The sequence below is a fragment of the Gymnogyps californianus genome, chromosome 6 (genome assembly GCF_018139145.2).
Source record: "Gymnogyps californianus isolate 813 chromosome 6, ASM1813914v2, whole genome shotgun sequence".
Lineage (NCBI taxonomy): Eukaryota > Metazoa > Chordata > Aves > Accipitriformes > Cathartidae > Gymnogyps > Gymnogyps californianus.
Window position 1 is genome coordinate 10,957,195 of NC_059476.1, and position 20,469 is coordinate 10,977,663.

General features: G+C 39.7%; 1 protein-coding gene across 4 annotated transcripts in view; it reads right to left on the bottom strand.

Annotated features, from left to right (window-relative positions):
- VTI1A (vesicle transport through interaction with t-SNAREs 1A) overlaps nucleotides 1–20,469 on the bottom strand; it is a 275,400-nt gene that overhangs the window by 58,974 nt on the left and 195,957 nt on the right. The window contains exon 9 of one of the 4 annotated variants that reach the window (XM_050898889.1): nucleotides 1,905–1,926. The exons of the other annotated variants lie outside the window; for them this stretch is intronic. Within the exon in view, the coding sequence (XP_050754846.1) occupies nucleotides 1,905–1,926 (22 nt within the window). Of the gene's footprint in view, nucleotides 1–1,904; nucleotides 1,927–20,469 lie in introns of those variants that run through there. 4 annotated transcript variants of the gene reach the window in all.

Sequence of the window (20,469 nt, forward strand, 5' to 3'; positions counted from 1 at the left end):
CTGTTCACCTCAAAGGTGCAACTGTGAGGAGTTGGTTATGATGGGGATGCATACAAAGCCATCATTACAAGGCACCTCTTCCTTCTGCTTATTGAAAGAGCAGCTTTGGAAAAGCTTGAAGAATATTTTTGATACCGGCATTTTCTTTGCTCATCACTTTGACCATTGTCACTCCTCTTTGCTGTGGCTTCCCTTTTTCTGTTATATAAACATAATCTACTTGCTTTTTCTTTCAAAGCATTCTCAGCCTAATCCCCTCCCAACCTATTCTCATTCATTTATTCCAGAGGGGAGAGCTCCCACCTCCAGTCAGCCCCTGACAGTAGGCTCCATCACCCATTTGTTACCTTTTCAAGCAAGGATCTTTGTGCTTTCTCCCCTGCTGCCCCCATGCTTGGGTAGAGCTCCTTGTTCATGTCCACAAAGCTGCCTCGTTATCCTCCTTCAAATCCCCTCTCAAGCCTCCTCTTAACTCTGATGCCAGAAAAAAAGCTTGACAATGGCTGTGGGCTGAGCCCACTACCTATGAAGCCAACCTTCTTACTCACTCCTCGTGCTTCCCCATCTGCTTATATCCACCTGTTGTCTCCTGTCGTTGGGTTTAAAAGTTATCACAGGAGAAAGGGCTAAATCAGCTTAAATTACTCTGCATTTGCTGAGAATGCATATTCCTGTCAGCTGACATGAGGCAACTTGTTACCCTGAGAAAATATCTGTATATGCCTCAGCCATCTGGACGTAAATTCTCTGGAGGGGGCAACTCTTTGCTCCTTAGTTGTATGCTGCCTAAGGGTCCTGGTCCTAGCTACTTCATAGCACAAAAACATTGCTGGATATATAATAAGGATTATGTTTGCTCTTCTAGATACCTAGTTGTGTGTGTTACCATAGCTTGGGAGCCTGAGTATCTGGACAGAAGACAGAAAGTTTACTAAACAGTTGAATGAAATATGGATCAGCCTCTCAGAGTATTGAACATATGGCCCATATTTAAATATGACTAACACACAGGCAAAATTCTGGTCTAATAAATATTTAGCAAGTTGGCTGATAGACATATACAGCTACAGACTACCTGGTTACCCATCCATTAATACAGTTACCATGAGTAGGGGGTTAAAAAAGCTCAACTATAATAGCAACGTCATCTATCTCTATCAGGTTGCTATTCCCAGTGCCTCCTCTCCCACCCTGTTGGACAAATAATAGAGCAGCAGCACTTAGTCTAAACAGCTTCATAGGCAGGATTAAAACTTCTGGCTACTGTGAAATTATCTTATTTACAAAGCTAAATTTTATTTTACAGATGAAGTGTTTTTTGAGTGATGCTAACAGAAGCGGGTTGGTGCTGTACAGGACAGTGAAGAAGACTTCCTCTGAGTGGGGAAATCAAGTGTCTGAATCACTCAAAGTACAGGAAAAACATCTTTGATTGAAACAACCCAATTTGCAATCTGCCATTTAGTTAAAAAAAAAAAAAAAAAAAGAGGTATTTCTATTCTAAAAGTAAATACACAGAATTCAAAAGCAAAACTCTCAACCTTTAACTTTGTGCTTGCTTATTGTCTGGGGGTGAGGCTTGAATTAGCCCTTGCCTAAAAATCCCATTTAGGAAAGTGTGGGATCAGTTTCTTCCTTAAAAAAAAAACTTTTACAAGTGGAAAAAATCCCACAGAGGCTGCAGGGTAATGTTTTTCATTAACCGGAACGCACATTTTCAGAAGTAAAACTGCATGCTTTTTTCTGGCAATAATTAACAAATTATTGTATATCTTTTTTTAAAAATTACTCCCCAGATAATGACTTTTCTGTTTCTTTACACCAATGAATATTGCCAACCTGTTTGTTTTTAAGAACAAAGAGAGAAGTCCAAAGCCCATTGCTGCAAGCCATATTTCCAATCCCTATCTTCTGCATAGTTTTGAACTATAAAAAAGAAAATCTTTTTCTAAAACTTAATATAGAAAAATTAGCATGACCAAAACAGTTTCAAACCCCAATCTTCAAATGAAAGTGCAAAATGAATTTGAAACTGCAAATGAAGTAACATTTGTTTTAGTAAACAGCAATTTGTACAGATAAGGTTATTTACACAAGAGCTCAACACATTTTTTCCATCTGTATTATTTGACAAGATGGATCCAAAATTCAAGAAAAGTAAAACTGAGTAAACAAGGGTATCCATATATTTAAAAATTGATTTCTTTTATTACTCCACCTAATACTACATCAGCACAATGCAACTGCCATTTTAAGAAAGTCTTATAAAGTTTGAATGAGCAAGTGTACTTCATTACAAAAGATAAAAGTTTCTTCTTCCCTACAGTGAATACAGGTAATTTCAGAAGCTGTGGCTTATAATTATTCACTGCTGAAAGGCTTTTAAATGGTCCATATTGAAAACAGTGACCCCCAGCTTCCCCTCAGAATGAATGGAGGTAAAAATTCTCATTTTGCTGGAATGCTGGTTGATAACTGTTAGGCAAAACATGCATTTCTTCATTACAGTGCGGTCTGCAGGTTCATTTAAATAACAATATCATCCAGCATAAAAGTCACAAAGGAATTATCTGGCAATTTCAATATGTTGAAATGTATTATTAGTGCTAACAATGGGCACCTTGAGTAAATAAATGAATGTCTTTTATTGGCAGCATTACTTCCAATTATTTAGCTTTATGGAATATCAAACTTCATAATTCAACACCTTGGTCAAGAGTGTTTGCTTGTGTAACTTTTGAACTAGAATTGACATTTTTAAATGTCTCTCCAATTTCCTCTTCCTTTCCCCACCGTTCCCAAGAAAGTAAAAAAAATACATTGCCCAAGCATAAGGAGCACTATTGTGTCCTTTTGTAAGATATTTAAAGAGCCACCTTCATACTGTCGTTATTTTTCATGACAAAATAAACCCCAAATCTGGAAATTAGATTTTTTTGCAAAAGATATCAACCCAGTATTTATAAATTATATCAACAGTATACAAAATGCATCAACAGTCTTTTCTGACCTGCAAATCCCACAGATCTCACAGAAAAATTTAACATTTTAGAATCTTATTATTACAGGAATATGATCTCTATCTCAAGAGATCCCAACCCAATTCATTACCATTAAGATACAAATTACAGCACAAGAGGTATACAGCCTCTGGGCTTGATATAGCGTCCAAAACCACACGATGACTGCAAGTGCTCTCTTAGAAAGTGTTCCCACTGTGTGTCTTCAAATGGCTCCAGGAGGAGGAGCTGTGTTGGTTATCAGAGATCTCACTGCACTTGACTTTGCAGGGTATCCCGACTGCTTATGCAGTTTTCAGGGTGGAAACTCAGCCTGGCTCCCTCACCCCCATATATACAGGGCTCATCCACACTCCAGATCCTGCCCCCTCCCATTAGTAATCCAGCTGGAACCAGTGTGGTACCCAGACATGACAAGCTCCGATGTGGTCCCTAACAATGCAGGTGACCTGTGATTTGATCATGGCCGTGAATGGGGCTGTGACACGGACTGCAGAGCTCTCGCACAGCTCTTCGTTCTGGTGATGCTTTGAGGGCTCTGCCACAATTTCCCTTAGGTGCCTTTCAGATACACTGTCCTCCTCTGCGGTGCCAGCCCTTGGTCACCTCCCCTTTGCATGACATTTCTGCCCCTACGGCAGAGCTGATGCCACAGAACTGTTGGCTCAGTGCAAAGCCTGGTGGTTCAGCTTGTATCGCCAGCAAAGGTTAAGTTCGATTTAAGCCTCTGGTCTTTGCACTGAAATGACTGAAGCACACCGCCCCATGTTCGATTTTGTCAGGTCTGCTGTAGGGTTGGAAACCTTGGGTGGACGGATGGGATGGACAGCAAAGAGATGGTAATGTCTTATACACCACGGCTAGATTCCTTGGAGTACATCTGTCAATATCCTGCATCTACTGAGTTTGTTAGTCACTTCTTCACATCCAAGATATCCACTTAAGAGGATACCCCAAAAACAAATCGCCTCACATGAAAATGGCAGGTTCAGTTGAGCCTAAAGAAAGAAAAAACTTTTCCCAAAAGACAATGAATACAACCAAGTTGTGCAGCATGACTCAGGCAAACATATTTATACCATTAACACAAAGATGATCCTAGAAATGGATGGAGACTGCTGGGATATGCTAAACCAGAGAGCAGCTTTAAAATACGGATATACTAAAATGATCTTTCTTTTCTACCAGTGTAGCAAGGATGCAGTTTGTAATTCAGGAAGACAAAATTTACTTATTTTCACACATCTGCAGGTAAAGAGAAATACAATTCTTTTTAACATTAGCTATATTGCTTCCATGACAATACATGGCCTGGCACAGTATCAAGCTCAAATGATTGCAGAGTTTATAATAACTGACAAGATAGAAGTCAGTCTTGTAATTAAGGCAGCATATTCAGATACAGGAAATCAAGGTTCAATCCTCAATGTTGTAACGCTTTCTCTGCGCCACCTTTGGTAAATTACAATCTGTGCATGCGGAGCATACAGCAGAGATAACACTACTCTCTCTCGTTCTTTGTCTTGACAACCAAGATTATTAACTCATCAGTGCAGAGGATTTCTCTTAATTTGTGTTTATACGATAATTTGTACAACATGGCCCTAATTTCAGATGGAGACTCTGTGCACCACTATACTTCTAAATAAAGCCCGGCTAGATTTCTTCAAGTCCACAGAGCCAAATTACAGCAATTCATTTAAACAAATTGAAGAAGGGCTTGTATATGGGAAGATATAAAGGGACTGAACATGTGGTTAGCAAGGGGGAGTTTCTTGTGCTGTTAATCCAATTCCAGGGTGACTGCTGGGAATCTTCTTTACTCAGTAAAGCCCTTAATTATGAAGAGAGTCTACACAGAACTGCTGAGGACAGAAACAATGAACAAGTGTCATGGTTAAACTATCTTTGCTTTTATAATTGGCTCATTTCAAATGTCTAATAGAGAAGTCTATAAACTCAGAATCACTGGATCAGAAGCACTATATTGTTTTTTCACAACAGGTCAATGCCATCAACATCCTGTAGCTAAAAAGGTACGTTCATCTGTGAAAGTATTTATAAATATTACACAAGTGCTGCAAGGAGTAGATAGCAATGAATAGTAGTAGCCTGTGACATCTCCAACATGTGATATTGAAAACCCAAAAAGCAATCTGGCACTTTCAAATGCTGGCACCAAATGCAGCCGAGTAATGTGTTTCTACGGCTCTCATTCTATACATGTGTGATCTCACCCTCAGGTCTATAGCCAAATACAAGAAAAGAAATAAGGGGAGCTGCAGAACATGTGAGAAAGAAATACTAAATAGTAGACCATTCTCCTACCCCCATTGCTATGTGGCACAGAGACAACGTTAGCAATGGAAATTCTGCTGCAGACAGCCAAAAATTCAAAGAGAAGGAGAATCCAAGCAGCAACAGACCTGCAAAGCTCAAGAAGATCCTACAGCCAGACTTACAGCCTGTCTTAGGTTCCCTGCACAGACAGGTCTGATTGAGCATGCCATCCCTTTTTTTTCTTTTTTATGTAAGCATAAAAATGGTTCACTCCTGACTTCAGCATATTTTTGATCTAATGTGCAAAGTGCTAGACAGTCCCACACTAGAGATCGATATCATCAAATACTGCAAAGCGTTCTGATAAAGTATTACCTTAGTGCTCTGACCAGTTATTAATGGAAGCTTTCTCAGTTATTACAACCATCATGTCAAAACTCGAGCCAAAGGAATTTACTCAGGGTCTGTCCAAGGAATATGACACAGGAATGTAATACACATATGGCAAAGATTTAATGTATGTGATGACTGCTAGGCAAACGATGTTTTTATTGTCCAAGAAACAATGGCATATTCAAATCCAGTATAAGTAAGGAGTGAATAATGATGTTAGATCATCGCACCATGAGGGAAACACAGAAGAAAAATTTGTTGCAAATTTCGTCTCTCTGTGAACGAAGTAAAATGATACAGAGGACAGGCAGACCATCAGGAATCCAATTGCTTTGGGGAAGAGGGGGGCTGGCATTTTTTTATTGCCAGCAATTTTCTAATGAACTGTTGACAGTCACAGATGTTCTTACACCTCAAACAGCTGGGGTTCTCAAAAATTCACCATGTGGCCAAGTGTCAAATTTTAACTGGCTTTTACCTGCCTTTGCAGTTCTGACTACTGAGAGTAAGCCAGTGGTTTACATTTTTGTTGTTAGTAGTTGCTAGCTCAATTTAAAAGTTTTCACACAGGAGTAATGGTAGCTTGCCTTTGTGTAGGTAAACACTGCAGCTTAAAAACAGGAGTAAACCAGGAGTAAACAACACAATGAAAGGCACCTTGTAAATAGCAACAATAAAGGCAAGTATATTTACTAGTTAGAAAGAAATACATCATTTTTCACTTAGCTCTTTAAAAGCATCATTAAAATGTGCACAAAATCACCAGATTTTGTGCCCTCTCCCTTTTTTGGTCACCAAAAAAGCCAATTAAAAATGGATTTGTAACCAATCCCTAAGCCATGACATTGTCACAGCAGCAATGGTACAAGATTTAAGGTAAAAAAAAACATTAAGAATTAAAAACATGGGACCTGCTATCAGACCATCACTATTTCTCTATGTTATAGGGATCCTCTGGTCTTTGTGATTGCAAACGAGAGCATTGACTGAGAAAGCTACTAGAACAGGATGTAAAAGGATCTTTATAGTCACTGCGCTGGTTTGATTTCCTGAAACAAATTAGATTAAATTCAGAATTGCCCTGGATTACACAAGAAGCCAAACTATACGAGTCTAAGAAATCAGCTGGAGACCATTGCTTTTACCTAGTTGCATCCTCTAATCCAAGGGTGGAATAACTGCCATACATCTCTCCACAACTTGAAGGTCTCAAAATGCCTTAGTTATTTTCCCATGACAGGCTGTGCCATCTCATTTTGACAGAAACCAAAACTGAACTTTCGCATGGGACTTTTTAGAGGCTCTTTTATAAGGAAACTATCCCAATCTTAATCAGTTTTCTTTTACTCTAACAAATACTGTTCTTGTTAGCTTATGCTAAAAGAATAGCAGTATGCATAAACCAGTACCTCTTGAATCTTCTCTCTCAAGTAAGGCATTTCTGAACTTGATAACATCACCTGAAATATTCTTTTTATGACCTAGCAAAATGGCTGGTATTCTAAAAATGTGTTTATTTTTTAAATGATATGTATTTGATAGTGGCCTTCCAGTACTTAAAGGGGGCCTACAGGAAAGATGGGGAGGGACTCCTTATCAGGGAGTGTAGTGATAGAATGAGGGGTAACGGTTTTAAACTGAAAGAGGGTAGATTTAAATCAGATATAAGGAAGAAGTTCTTCACTGTGAGGGTGGTGAGACACTGGAACAGGTTGCCCAGAGAAGTTGTGGATGCCCCCTCCCTGGAAGTGTTCAAGGTCAGGCTGGATGGGCTTTGAGCAACCTGGTCTAGTGGAAAGTGTCCCTGCCCATGGCAGGGGGGTTGGAACTAGATGATCATTAAAGTCCCTTCCAACCTGTCCTCGTTTTGGCTACGATAGAGTTAATTTTCTTCCTAGGAGCTGATACAGTGCAGTGGTTTGGATTTAGTAGGAAAAGAATGTTGATAACACACTGATGTTTTTAGTTGTTGCTAAGTAGTGTTTATACTAAGTCAAGGATTTTTCAGCTTCTCATACCCAGCCAGCAAGAAGGCTGGAGGGGCACAAGAAGTTGGGAGGGGACACAGCCAGGACAGCTGACCCAGACTAGCCAAAGGGATATTCCATACCATGGAACATCATGCCCAGTATATAAACTGGGGGAGTTGGCTGGGAGGGGCGGATCGCTGTTCGGGGACTAACTGGGCATCGGTCAGCGAGTGGTGAGCAATTGCATTGTACATCACTTGTTTTGTATAGTCTAATTCTTTTAGTATTATTATTGTCATCATTATTATCATTATCATTATTTTTCCTTCCTTTCTGTCCTATTAAACTGTTTTTATCTCAACCCACGAGGGTTTTTTTTCGATTCTCTCCCCATCCCACTGGGTGGGGGGAGTGAGCGAGCAGCTGCGTGGTGCTTAGTTACCGGCTGGGGTTAAACCATGACACAACCCAAACCATTACACCATTCTACCATTCTATAGTTTGACTTGTTTTTAATCATTTAATACAGAAGTGATGTGCTAATAATGACAACAGAAGTACCTGAAGATACCTTTCATTTACAGATTTCAAATTTAAGATCTCCCAACACTTCGTGAGAATTGTCAGCTTCACTTCAAAAAACAGGAAAAAAAAAAAATAGCAGAAAACACGTTTCATATAGTGAAGAGAGAGAAAAAAGTCCAGCCAGATTACATACTCCAGTCTGGTGTTTTATTGCTAGATGGCACAGTCCAGTTCTCTGTTGTCAATTAACGCATATACAAAGTAAAACAAATTATCTACAACTGGTACTTTAGAACAGGGGCTTGCACATGTCACAGTCCTGGTAACAATTCTTCTGATGACTTCTACTATGTTTACAAGTGCACATTACTTTTAATCTTGCAGATTACACTACAACAGACTGTCACACTGTGGTTCCTCCCGTATGGAAAAACTGCAGCTAGTGTCCTCCTTACACAAGCAGGACCATAAGGCACAGGGGCTGTTGGCCCAGGACTATTAAGATACCAAGATTCCCCAGTAGCTCAGTGCACCCCAGTGCCCGGAGCTCCCACCTGATTAGCAGTTTATGATGCTTCACTCTTCAGGGGTATGGGAAGACCTGTAGCAAATGCATCCAAGCTTTTGTATTTAATTTGCTCTCTCCTTATGCGTTCACAAGAAATGCATGGGAATGCATGCTAAAATAGGTACAGCTTTTTGCATGTCACTGATGCACCATGTTGTGGTACTCTCTAGGCTTAGCCCGGATTTCTCTAAGATGGGACTGCACCACATAACTTACTGAATCATGGTTTCTCCTCCTCTTGTGCAGAAAGCCTCTCTCTTCTTCTGCGGTCTCTTTCAGTAAAAAAGCAACCTCTCTTAGGCGAGATTGCCTTGCTTGTTCTCCCCTGACCAAGCTCTCTGCGCGTTCTCCAAAACTTTGTATTTTAAAGGATTGTGCTAAAACAACTGGCCTTTTGTTCATCTCAGGGGACGTTTTATTGTTGCAGACCCCAAGCCTGTGTCAAGAAGCCAGAATGAATGGGATTTCAAAAGCTGCTCCCATCCTATCGCGCTATGAAGCATCTTTTGAAAAGGAGCCAGCCTGTCACTCACTCTGTACGGTTAGCACCTTCTCCCTTCCCAGGGAATTTCAATCCAAAATGGAGATAAGACAACCATGGAGAAGGTAAATTAGCCCAACATTCAAAGTGGAGATTGCAGCCAGGTGTAGAAATACAGTGTACCTATGATTTCAAGGGGATTTTGTAGATTTTACAGAGCGCTCTGATATAATCCAGCATCACTGTATACATGTATGTATTGTTGTCCCTTCAGCAGTTTAATACATACAGCAAACATAATGAAATACACTACTGATTAAAAAAAAAAAAATTAGTTTTTTTGGAAAAAACCTCCTGTAAGACTTTCCTCAGATACCCCCAATATAAAAATTTCTCTGTCTCTTTCTGTCACATAGTTCCTTCCTTTTTCTCCTCACCTCATAAAAAGTAAATCATCCTCTAAAAAGCCAAGTAAAATTTTAAAGCAGTATTTTTTTCTGGAGTCATGTAATGTTTGGCTCTGTTCCAACCCTTATACAGGAAATCTAGATAACATCTAAATGGCAATGACATTTTCGTTGAAGAGAAGCTACTGTGTAGATCTAATGTCTTCTATCCTAAATGAAGCAATGTGATTGTAAATGACCAAAAGCTCTATTCTACCAAGTTACCCAATACACTAAAATAAGGGAAAGCTACTGAAGACTACCTCCATGTGAGCTCATAACTCTTAAGCACTTATTTATCTTATGGTCTGGCATGAGCTCCAGCCAAAGCTTTTTTTGGTCAACCTTCTGGGTGGCCATCAAAACCAGAAGTCCCCATGAGGATGTGGATGGACAGAGAGTGCCGACATATGGGACAGCAGATTACACGGGACTGACTGAAGCTGTATCCTGCTGGGCTCCTGGAGGTTATCGCCTTCACTGGCGAGGTGGCTGAATGGGAAATGAATCTACTTGTGAACAGCTGCAGTTTACAGCCCAGTATTATACTGTAAATTAAACCAATGTCAGGCTACATTAATATAGCAGATTATAAACAGTGGTGGAGGAACAAATGCACATCCCATTCAGCTATCACCATGGTGGTTGTACTAACTTCCCAAAGAAAGACAGTACGTACAGCCACGAGTAGAAACCGCTTCAGCCATGCTAGCTTAATTCGCCATTGAACGTGTCTGTAAATCCCAGACATAATGCATGAATAAACCTGGCTTCCTTTGTGAATTGAGCTGGGACACCGGGAAAAAAACTATTTCAAAGGAGAAAAAAAAAAAAATTAGAAGTTGAAACAGGCACAGACTACAATCACATCAAGTTTTAAAATATGAAACGAATGAGCAAGTACTCATCCCAAAGCCTACAAATGTATTGTCACTGTCTTCACTGCTTAAACAGAGGTTATCCAGAGATATGGAAATTACCAATGGGGCAAGGAGGACTGCAGCAGGGAACCAGCCCAGAGATCACCTTGAAGCTTTGAGGGATAACCTGCGTCCTGCCTTTCAAAGCCAGGCCTAGTAACAATTTAAGAAGATGGACAGAACAGGTTAAAACAGACACACTGATTTGTGTAACAGGCTTGGGGCAGGGGGCAGGTGAGGGGCAGGAATCACGTTTGGCATCTCAAAGATAACTAAGTCTAGACCCCTGGAAAACAGGTAGCAGCTACACATGTGACATACAGGTGGAATTTAAGCACCTCTACTTAAGCTGGAGAATTGCAGCTTTGGCAGAAGAGGTGGCAAGCAGTCTCTGCCCAGCATCTCCTTAACCTGGCTCCTATGCTTAGCTCAGATTTATGAATCCCACGCTTGGAAGCAGGCCGCTAAAAGATAGGAGTAGCAAATTTCCTTTGCACAACCAGGGCTTAAATGTCCACTGTTAACCAAGGGTGAATGGTATCACCAGATAAAACCTTTTGAAAGCAGAGTGTCAGTAAAGCACACTTAAACGTACTGACAGATATAAAATATTTTCCTAGTGGCATATTTCATGGACTCTAACCTTACAAAACTTTTGAATTTATGGAAGCTTTGCCAATGGTGAAGTGTCATTAGAAATGTTATATAATTAGGACTAAACACAAGAAAAAATAAAGTTGAAGCTATCCATGAAATCATAAGTGCTTGCTTTACTTAGATTGTAGAACTGTATTTGCAACAATGCCAGAACAGTATAACTAGACATGTTCAAAGAGTAAAGAACAAATAATAACTAGTTAAATGTTATGCAACAGCCTAAAAATACTACCATTAAGTTAAGAAAACGGATTCTCCTAGAACATTAAAACTACCCATTAAATGAAGAAACTAATTGGTACTACTGAGTTGTGACACTTCATAACCTGTGCAGGAAAGCAGCAAATGAGATCTAGGGAAAAGCACTGGAAGCAGAATTTAATTTGTACTGTAATATTATCATAGTCAACTACAGTCTAGAAAACCACAGAAGGACAGATAATAATGGTAAGGTTCTTAAAACCATGAAGGGAAGGAACTCCTGAACCATGATTGAAACTTATATTCTCAGACTACCTGACTGGGTTACGGTACTGCAGGACAATGTTCCCTAAGAACTGTATCATATCAACACACAACTTCACGAGCTTGAAGTCAGTGCTTCTTAATGTTCTCGCATGGTTAAACATTCCCACCCATGTGGAAAGAGAGAGGGGAAGGGTGGGGGAATCCAAACACCAGCCCTACTCTTTGCTACTGTTGTTTTTCCCACAGTTAATTCCCCTGATTTCACTGCCACTGAGCTTGTATAAAATTGACAACAAGCCCAGTCGATCACATCAATTGTTAAATTCTGAATATGAATATATGTTTTAGTGAGGGACAGGTTGGAAAGAGCATGGGCCAAATCCAGCTTGGGTGGAACTGCTAAGAGACCATTGGTTTAAGAACCACCTTCAGCTTTTGATGGCCAGAGTCCCCTGCTAGTATTTGCAGCACTTCAGAAGAGGAGACACAGAACAAGGTGGTAGAGTTCTCATTGGACCTCTCAGGTTTGCTCTGCTCAGAAGAGACAAGAGCAGGACAGTCACTCCAGGCTAGGGAGTCTGCAGTTTTTGCAGCCACAGAACAGCACTGTGGCCTCTCTCTCTCCCTGGGACTCTATGCACAACCTGAAGCTGGTCAGATTGAAGGACTCACTGATCAGCTGCATTCACAAGTTGTAGAGTGCTAATGCTTAGTCTCCAGAAGAATCTTTTTCTGGCATTGCTATGCTGGCTAGGAACAAGAAAGACAAAACCAAACCAAACCCTGCCAACATTATTTTTCCAGCAAAACTTCCAGAGTTAATGTAGCAGTAGTGACAGAAACACACTACTTTTGACTCAGCTAAGGTCCTTCAGAGAAGCGGTGTACCTATGCCAGCGATAACAGACCACTGGCACCAGTACCAAGTTTGGCACTGACCTTGATTGGGGCTGGGGCCAACTACAATGACTTACAACACCTTCTCAAATAAAATATGGCAACAGATTCACCAAAGGTTCCCTGTGAATGAGATACACTAGTAGGAAAAAGTCCTCAGGCAAGCGTGCAATATATCACCTATAGGGTGCTTCAATGAAATGACAATACCAAAATGGCTGCTGGAATGGAGAGACAGCGTTGTTGAACCTAGACTGGAATGGGGGTGACACAGCTTAAGAAATAGGCTGTTGACTAAGCAAGGGGAAATGTCAGCTTGACAACAAGGTAATCGGAAATGATTGCAGACTCTCTCTTTGTATCTAGATCTGCATGTCAAAGCCACTGTTGTTTTGACAATGACCATCAATTTACGGGCCTGCTACAACATTTGTGTCATCATCTTCCATTGAGACACTGAATTAATTCATATTTATTTTTTGAATGACTCAGGGCAGCATGTTACACAGGCAGTAATAATGCTTGAATTAGCACAAGGTTGTGCCATCAATGGCTCTTAAGCTAATATTACTAGGACAAAACAAAAATCCCATTAAAAGGAGAGCATGTTCAGCACTGAGCACTAGAGAAGAGTATTTACATACTAAATCTTATTAATAAACACTCTAGTATAGTGAGAAAACAAATAGATATCAGCCTGAAATATTTAAGTACCGAGTCTAATACTGCTGAGCCAGCATTAGCTGTCATAATCAATGGGAATTGTTTACACAGTCTCCATTCCTTCGGTTACGCAAACAGATCCCATGTAAACACTAGACCGAACACATCGGTGCGTGGCCCCATTCCAGGCTACTCAGAAATGCAAGATAGTTCCAGTCTCAATGACAGCATCACCCCATGGCCAGAGCTCTCAAAGTGGGGATGAGGCAACCTACACTGAAATTCCTCACTCAGGACATACATGTGACATTGGGCAAATCGTTTTCACTCAGAAGGAATTTTTTCCACTCCTCTAAAGCCTATTTTTCTCCCATGGCTCTTTAAGAATTATGGCAGAAAGTGAAAAGATGAGTGTTCTTAATTACTCCTATGGAAAAATCCTATAGGATTCAGTAACTGGGGTGGGGATGGGTTGGATTTTTATCTAGGATGACAGAAAAGATTTCTGCAATGGAAACTTAGAGGATGATTCAAAGCCTTACAGAAAGAATACTCACTTTCACTAAATTTGAGTAGAGTTGTGAGAAAAAGCTTCAGAGCCCTGCTGACACTAGATTTTCTTACTCAAATTCTCTATCTCTTTTTAGAGGAGAAAAATGTTTCTCCCAGTATCGTCATCTAGAAGCTATATTTTTCTCATGTCCCATTAAATACCTTTTTATAATCTCCCTGCTCTTTTTAAATATTAATGTAATGTATATATCCAGTTATTTTATAAACTTTGCCAGCATATGACATGACGCTAGTGCTCATAAAACTAAAGCTGACTTCATTATATTTTACTTCAGGATAGTTATCAGGGGAACACTGTCTGATTCAGAAGAAAGAAAACACGCTTTCTTCGTGCATTAGAATGTTGTCAACTTATAATACCTAAATAAACTTTACTAGGATGAAAAAGTTTACTATACACTCATAAAATGGACGCATTGCTGAAGCTCCTAATGTTTGTTTGACGTTTTACGGCTGATGGGCAAGGATACTAAAAGGCAATTATGTGGTTGAAATGGAGTTTCATAGTTTACAGACAAATTTAAGATAAACATTCAAAGCAGACTCTGGATTTTGTACTTGAAAATGCACCAGCTACCCATTTGAGCCATATTCTTATAAAATCTATTCAGAGTAACATTGTCACATTTAAATCACAGTAATACTACTAAGTTGTTAATTTAGCTCATTTTGAGTAAGAATGGGTCAAACCAATTTGATCTGCTGTTTACCAAAGCCATAGAGCTCATTAATAGTGCTAGCAAACAATTATCATAGCATGGTGAAAGTTAGCCTACCAAGTGGAAATGTAAAAGCGTGACAGGGAGACAGGAAGAGTCAGAAGGGCTGCGTATTTCTCAAGGATGAATTTTCATGACACTGGTCTACAGTCCACATCAAAGTTAACACAACGAACTTCATCTGATAATTTCAAAAAAGTTTAGTTGAGAATCTGGAGAATTTTAAACCTCCTGAAAGTGAAGGCCAGTGAAGAAAAGCTTTCTCCCACAGCTCTGTCAATTCTTCTCATTCAGACCTGTAAAGTTCAGCTTGAGCTTCTAAGTCCATGACCTCTTTAAAGCAAAGCCACTGTGCTAGGCTTTCCTGTAAAGGAACTCAGCTGAGAACAGACAACTCTCTTCACAAACCACAGCACGTCTGAAGCGAGGTTGCAAGCACTACAAGCAAATGTGTTAACCACCATCTCACTGGCCTCCATCATCCTTTTCCTATCATCCCCACTTTAAAGAGCCTTTTCATAATTTATTGTCTGGAAGGCAAAATACTTAATGCTAATGTATTCAGGAATAGTATGCAGGAGGTTCCTAGGTTCAACAATCCATTTCTTGCCTTATCTGACAAAAGCATTTTGACTGTTTAATAATAACAAAAAAATCTGCATTTTAAATCCCTGGGAGAAGATATTTGTTTTAATTAGGAAGCTGTTGATTAATTTAACCCTGTGTAAGCACCATATTTAGCTATCATTAAACTGAAAAATACCTAAGAGTAATTAACATGACATCTTTTAAGAACTTTCTTCTAAAAGCTTTTAAGAACTTGTGTTCATTGTTTTCTGTCACGATAACAGAAATGCATACTTTCTTCATCAAACAATTGGAATATCAGAGCAGTTACCTTGCATGAGAAAGGTGTTTCTACCTCCTTTCTGGGATGCATCAAAATGTGCTTGAATTACTCTTTAGAGAACCTGATGTGGATGAACACTCTACAGCGCAGCTCCTGTCACAAACCTATTAGGTCTCTTGAGGGCTCGAGAAATTCATTGTACCTTGGCTTGTCTGTTTATAAAATTGGCAGGGCATTTTTAATTGTGTTCTCACCTCATGCACTTGCCAGTTTATTTTGGGAATAAAATTTGTTTCAAACCTTGAATTACACAGATTACAATGAAAGATTTCTTAGAGTGTTAGCTGACTAGCTGTTAAAACATGAATCCTCTGGTTTCTTAGAGTACTTCATGATGTGCGATGGCTAAGAAATATATGCATCAATAAAACTTTTAAATTGTCATTATATTAGTGACTATATCTCTTGAGGACAGAATTATGAAAAGCATCGTTGTTTTCGTATGTACAAGAAGTTGTATTTCAGCTGGCTGCTAAATATAACTAGCTAAAACCAAGGTCCATCACTTTCACTCTGAATACTTCCTTACTTCCCAAGGAGTCAATTAAGCCAATGGAACCATTCACAGAACAAGGATATTGGAATTCAGCCTCTAAATCGGTCTGCTAAGTGGTTAAATTGTGCTTACTTAGGAAATGGTTAGAAAGCAATTCCAAGTTATAGCATAAATAGAGCAAAAGCTCCACAGCCAGACAAAAATCTTGGACTGCTCCAGCAATTAGGGGAAGTTAAGTCCCAGCTTTGCTCTAGCTTTTAAAGAGAGCTTTGGGCTATGTTATAGCTGCATTACATACAAAATGGAGTGCTTCCCCCTATCTTTCCCCAAAATAAAGCTGTATTAGTCATAGTACAAATTCTTCATTTAACAAGATCTTTAATCTTGCAGAAATTAGAAGCACTGCACCTTCAGCTTCTAATTCATTACTTACTTGTCTCTTAAAAGGAGGCCAAATTTCTTTTGAAGGACAAAAATGTGATATGCTTTTAACCTGCAAATAATAAAGACATTTCTTGTACTTATTTAGAATAAAACCTAGCAGAAAAGGTCTTTGAGAGCAGAGCAGTTCTGGAAACAGCTTGGCACTAGCCTAGTAGTAAGAAAAGGTGAGAGGAACGTGAACGAAACTACAGGTGCTAGGAGAAAAAACACTTAATGCTATACATGTTAAATGGGTCCGCAAAGGCCTCTGAGAACCATGTACTACAGAATTAAGGGGCCTCAAAGCTTCCTGTCGAGATATCTCAAATTTCACTACCGTAAGAACTTGCCACTACATAACATAACCAGACCCCAATATCACTTCACAGTGCATCCTGATGCTGATTACATGTCATGCTCTAGACTTTACTAGAGAAACAATGGCATTTGAAACCAATACTCAAGGGCAGCCTTAAGCTTTTTAGCTATCATGAGCTACAAGACCTTAAATGGTTCTACAGTTTCCTCTCCAGGGCAATAACATAACATCCCCCAAAGGCTTCTGGCATTGCATGGGAAAGAGTGTGCAGGCCTTTCTGGCCAGCGTTCAGCACTGTGAGAAGGACAGCAGGGCACGCATGGATCCTGGTATGGGTGGCACCTGGTGAGGTGCAGAACCCACCTGGGAAAAAATTACTTCATTAACTCCCTACAGAACTCAAAAGGTACAGGAAGATTCTAAGCTGTTTCATGGAAGGTAAAAGCTTTCAGAGAGAAAAGAGAGCTATGACAAAGAAGTACACGTACACACTGCTGTATGTGACTAGAAATATATGCATCTGTTCAGGGGAAGTCTCAAAAATAACAAACTGCTTAGAAAAGTTGCAACATTTAGGACCTAGAGATCACTGCCCAGTCTCAAAACATCTCATGGACAATAAGCATCTATCATCAAACTGTCAATTCAAAACACTGTGGATTATGTGGTTGCGGGTCACCAGTTGTCCACAAGAACAGCTGGGGAACTTGGATCAAGTCGCCTTCACTGGATTAAAATACTGCAGTAACAGGCTAGTTTTCTCTGCAGGTGTGATACAGAAGAACACAAAGCTACATTCTTCAAAGTTACCTCCAGCCTTGTGTGAAGGATAGTTGTGCTGTATCAGAAGCACACCAGAAACTGTTCTGGAGTCACTATTCAACCTAATGATCCCTTGAGACACCAAGTTATGCCATCCATAGACTGGCAGACAGTAAAAGGGAAGGAAGGGTACCTAGCAGAGGGCTCAAGAATGATGGTCTGCACAAAGGCCAACAATACAGAAGCCTTGCCAGGGAATAAAATACCTTCCCATCTTCCTTCCATCCCTCTTTGTCATTAGCCCTTCCTATGGGTAGCTTATCATTGAGACTTTTTATATAAATACAATTACCAAGTTAAACCAAAATAGGATGGTAGTGGAAATCTGTGGAATCCTTGTAAATGCAGTATGACAGCTTACATTTTATGACATAAACTAATTAAAGTGTGCTTATTTTGTTTCTAGAACAGCATTTGAACTCAATGAAATGAAATATTTCATGGACGTCAACAGGGAGAGAATGGGAAACAATTTATCACATCGCCAACCCAGAGAAACATCATGCATATCCACCAACACAGACAAAACCAGGCATACACATAGCTGGGTGGGGTGCAAAACTACAGTTTTGTTCACTCATGAGAAACCTCTACAGTCAGCAGCTGATGGTCTGAGAAAAGTGTGAAAAGCCAGAGACTAAAGACACGCTGCATTTTCACAGGAAAGCCCATCAAAACTGAACAGGCCATTCTAAAGTTTCCAATTTGTTTGTGACTCTAGGATGTGACTTCTCCTTGAGTCTTGGTTCTGTACATTAGATCTCAGTAAAGAGGTTCCCAAGAGAATATCACTTCAAGCATCCAAACCAAGCCTTTATATATGGCAAAATAAAAGCATGAAAGACCTGAAAAACATCATTAACATTTTTAATTAGTCCTGTTTTTCAAAAACTTGATTTGTATCTCGTATCATATTTAGGCAATAATTTGTTGGCCACAGATGTTGCTCCAAAATTGGAAGCAAAAGTTCTTTTTATTAGGGATTTTTAATAAGGAAGAGGAAGACTCCTATCTAGAACAGAATAAGGCAACAAAATTTTATAAAAGTGTATATTCAATAAATTATATATATAGTCCTACTACCAGGCAAAGTAGTAATTTTTTGTTGTTTCATAATGCCATAACCATCTGATAAAGATCCCAGTTTTGTACACAATCTATTTCAGTTTCTCCATATGTTTTAAATGTAAGGCAAAAGGTCAAAACACAACCTTAAATATTTAAACTGGTCAATGACAGTCATACTGTCAATGAATTATCTCAAGTTTACTGTTAAATATGGATAGCCTTTGAGGTAACCTCAAGTACATGCCATGGCTTTCTAATGAGTTATTAAGTTATTAAGCTATGAAATATTTCTGAATTTTAAGCAAGACTAAGGAGTAGAACCCAAGTAAAACAAATTAAAAGGATAATAATTATGCAACATCTTGAGATGTACGAGACAGTCACACTATGCATATATCAAAAATACATTAATATACTGAACATATTAATAAAAAGCTAAGACTGGCCCTTCAAGACCTCAAGACTAATTGGAAAGGACTTAGACAGCACATCTTGAATAACTTCCGTTAACAGTTTTGGTAAGTCACTTTTCAACTATCTAAAACTGGAATAACTTAAACTATACAGTCTATCTGCTGTATTATCATTTGTTGAACTATCAGTGAAACATCATTAGACAGTTTGAGTAATGAAGCAAGTGTCTAATTGCCCCAACTTGAATCTTATTTCTGATGAACTTAAATGATTAACCATAAACTGGTTTCTAGATTTTAAGCACCACAGTTCAATTAAAGGCCAATGATTATCATCATCCCTGCGATAATTTACTTTGAACTCTGAGGAATTCTTTCAAAAAGGGTGACGCTTAAGCAGATATTATTTTTAATGAAGAAGCAAGCTTCAGAGCCAAGAGGCAGCTGTTATGCCACAGTACCTAGAAGGTTAGGAGGCCCACGCAACCCTTCAGTAATGTTGTGATCTACTGTGGTACCATCCTGCAGAACAAAGAGAGATTACTGCAGCAGGAACAACTACCGGGCCTCCCATTTGGCAGCTGAAACGTTGCTTCTGGGTCTTTCAAGTAACAGTCACTTATCCAAAGTCTTTTTATAAAAGCATGAGTACATACATGCATACTAGAGCCCGTGCATCAGGAAGCCAGACAGCCATTAACAAAAGGACTTTGCACAGGCAAAATTCCTGCTGAGCTGGGAGACAGACTCCTGACCCACACCCTGACAGTAATGCCCAGGGACATCTCACGTCAGGGTTTACCCAAACAACCATGTGAGGATCAGGCCCAAGCCACAGTAACAGCTACCTTGAAGCCTATGACATCCACTCTTTTAATTGGTCGCAGGCTGTACTTCATGGTCTAGATGAATTTCTGTGATTCCCCGATATTTGCACTCTCTGGGATTTTCATCTACTGCCAGACTGGAGATAGAGAATCTCTTTCTGAGGCTTCTGCTCAGTTTTATTTTCTGCTTCTCTCCTCAGAGCAGAGCACACGACATGTTGGGCGTGTGCCTGCCAGCTACACAGACTGTGACTGCAGCTCAGAAAGCAGCTTCCAGGGAGAGGGAAGAAGGAGACTTCAGAGCAAACTCACCAGTTATATCACTTACTGTGGGAGGGAGACCAGGAGACCCTAAAACTGATGTCCTACCTGAACATTTAAGCATTGGGCTACTCTGGAATGGGTCTCTCATAGCTCTCCTGTTGGAAGTGTTCAGATTTGAACAAAAAAGCCCATCTTGCATGTGCTGTGAGAGTAGCCACGAGGCTACAGTTAGTTGCTCTTACTTTCTGTGATGGCATAAACGGAGCACACTGCATTTGGGAACCCTTGGAGTGCATTTGCTGGGACTTAGGAAACTTGGAGTGCAGACACTGATCTGAATATGAAAA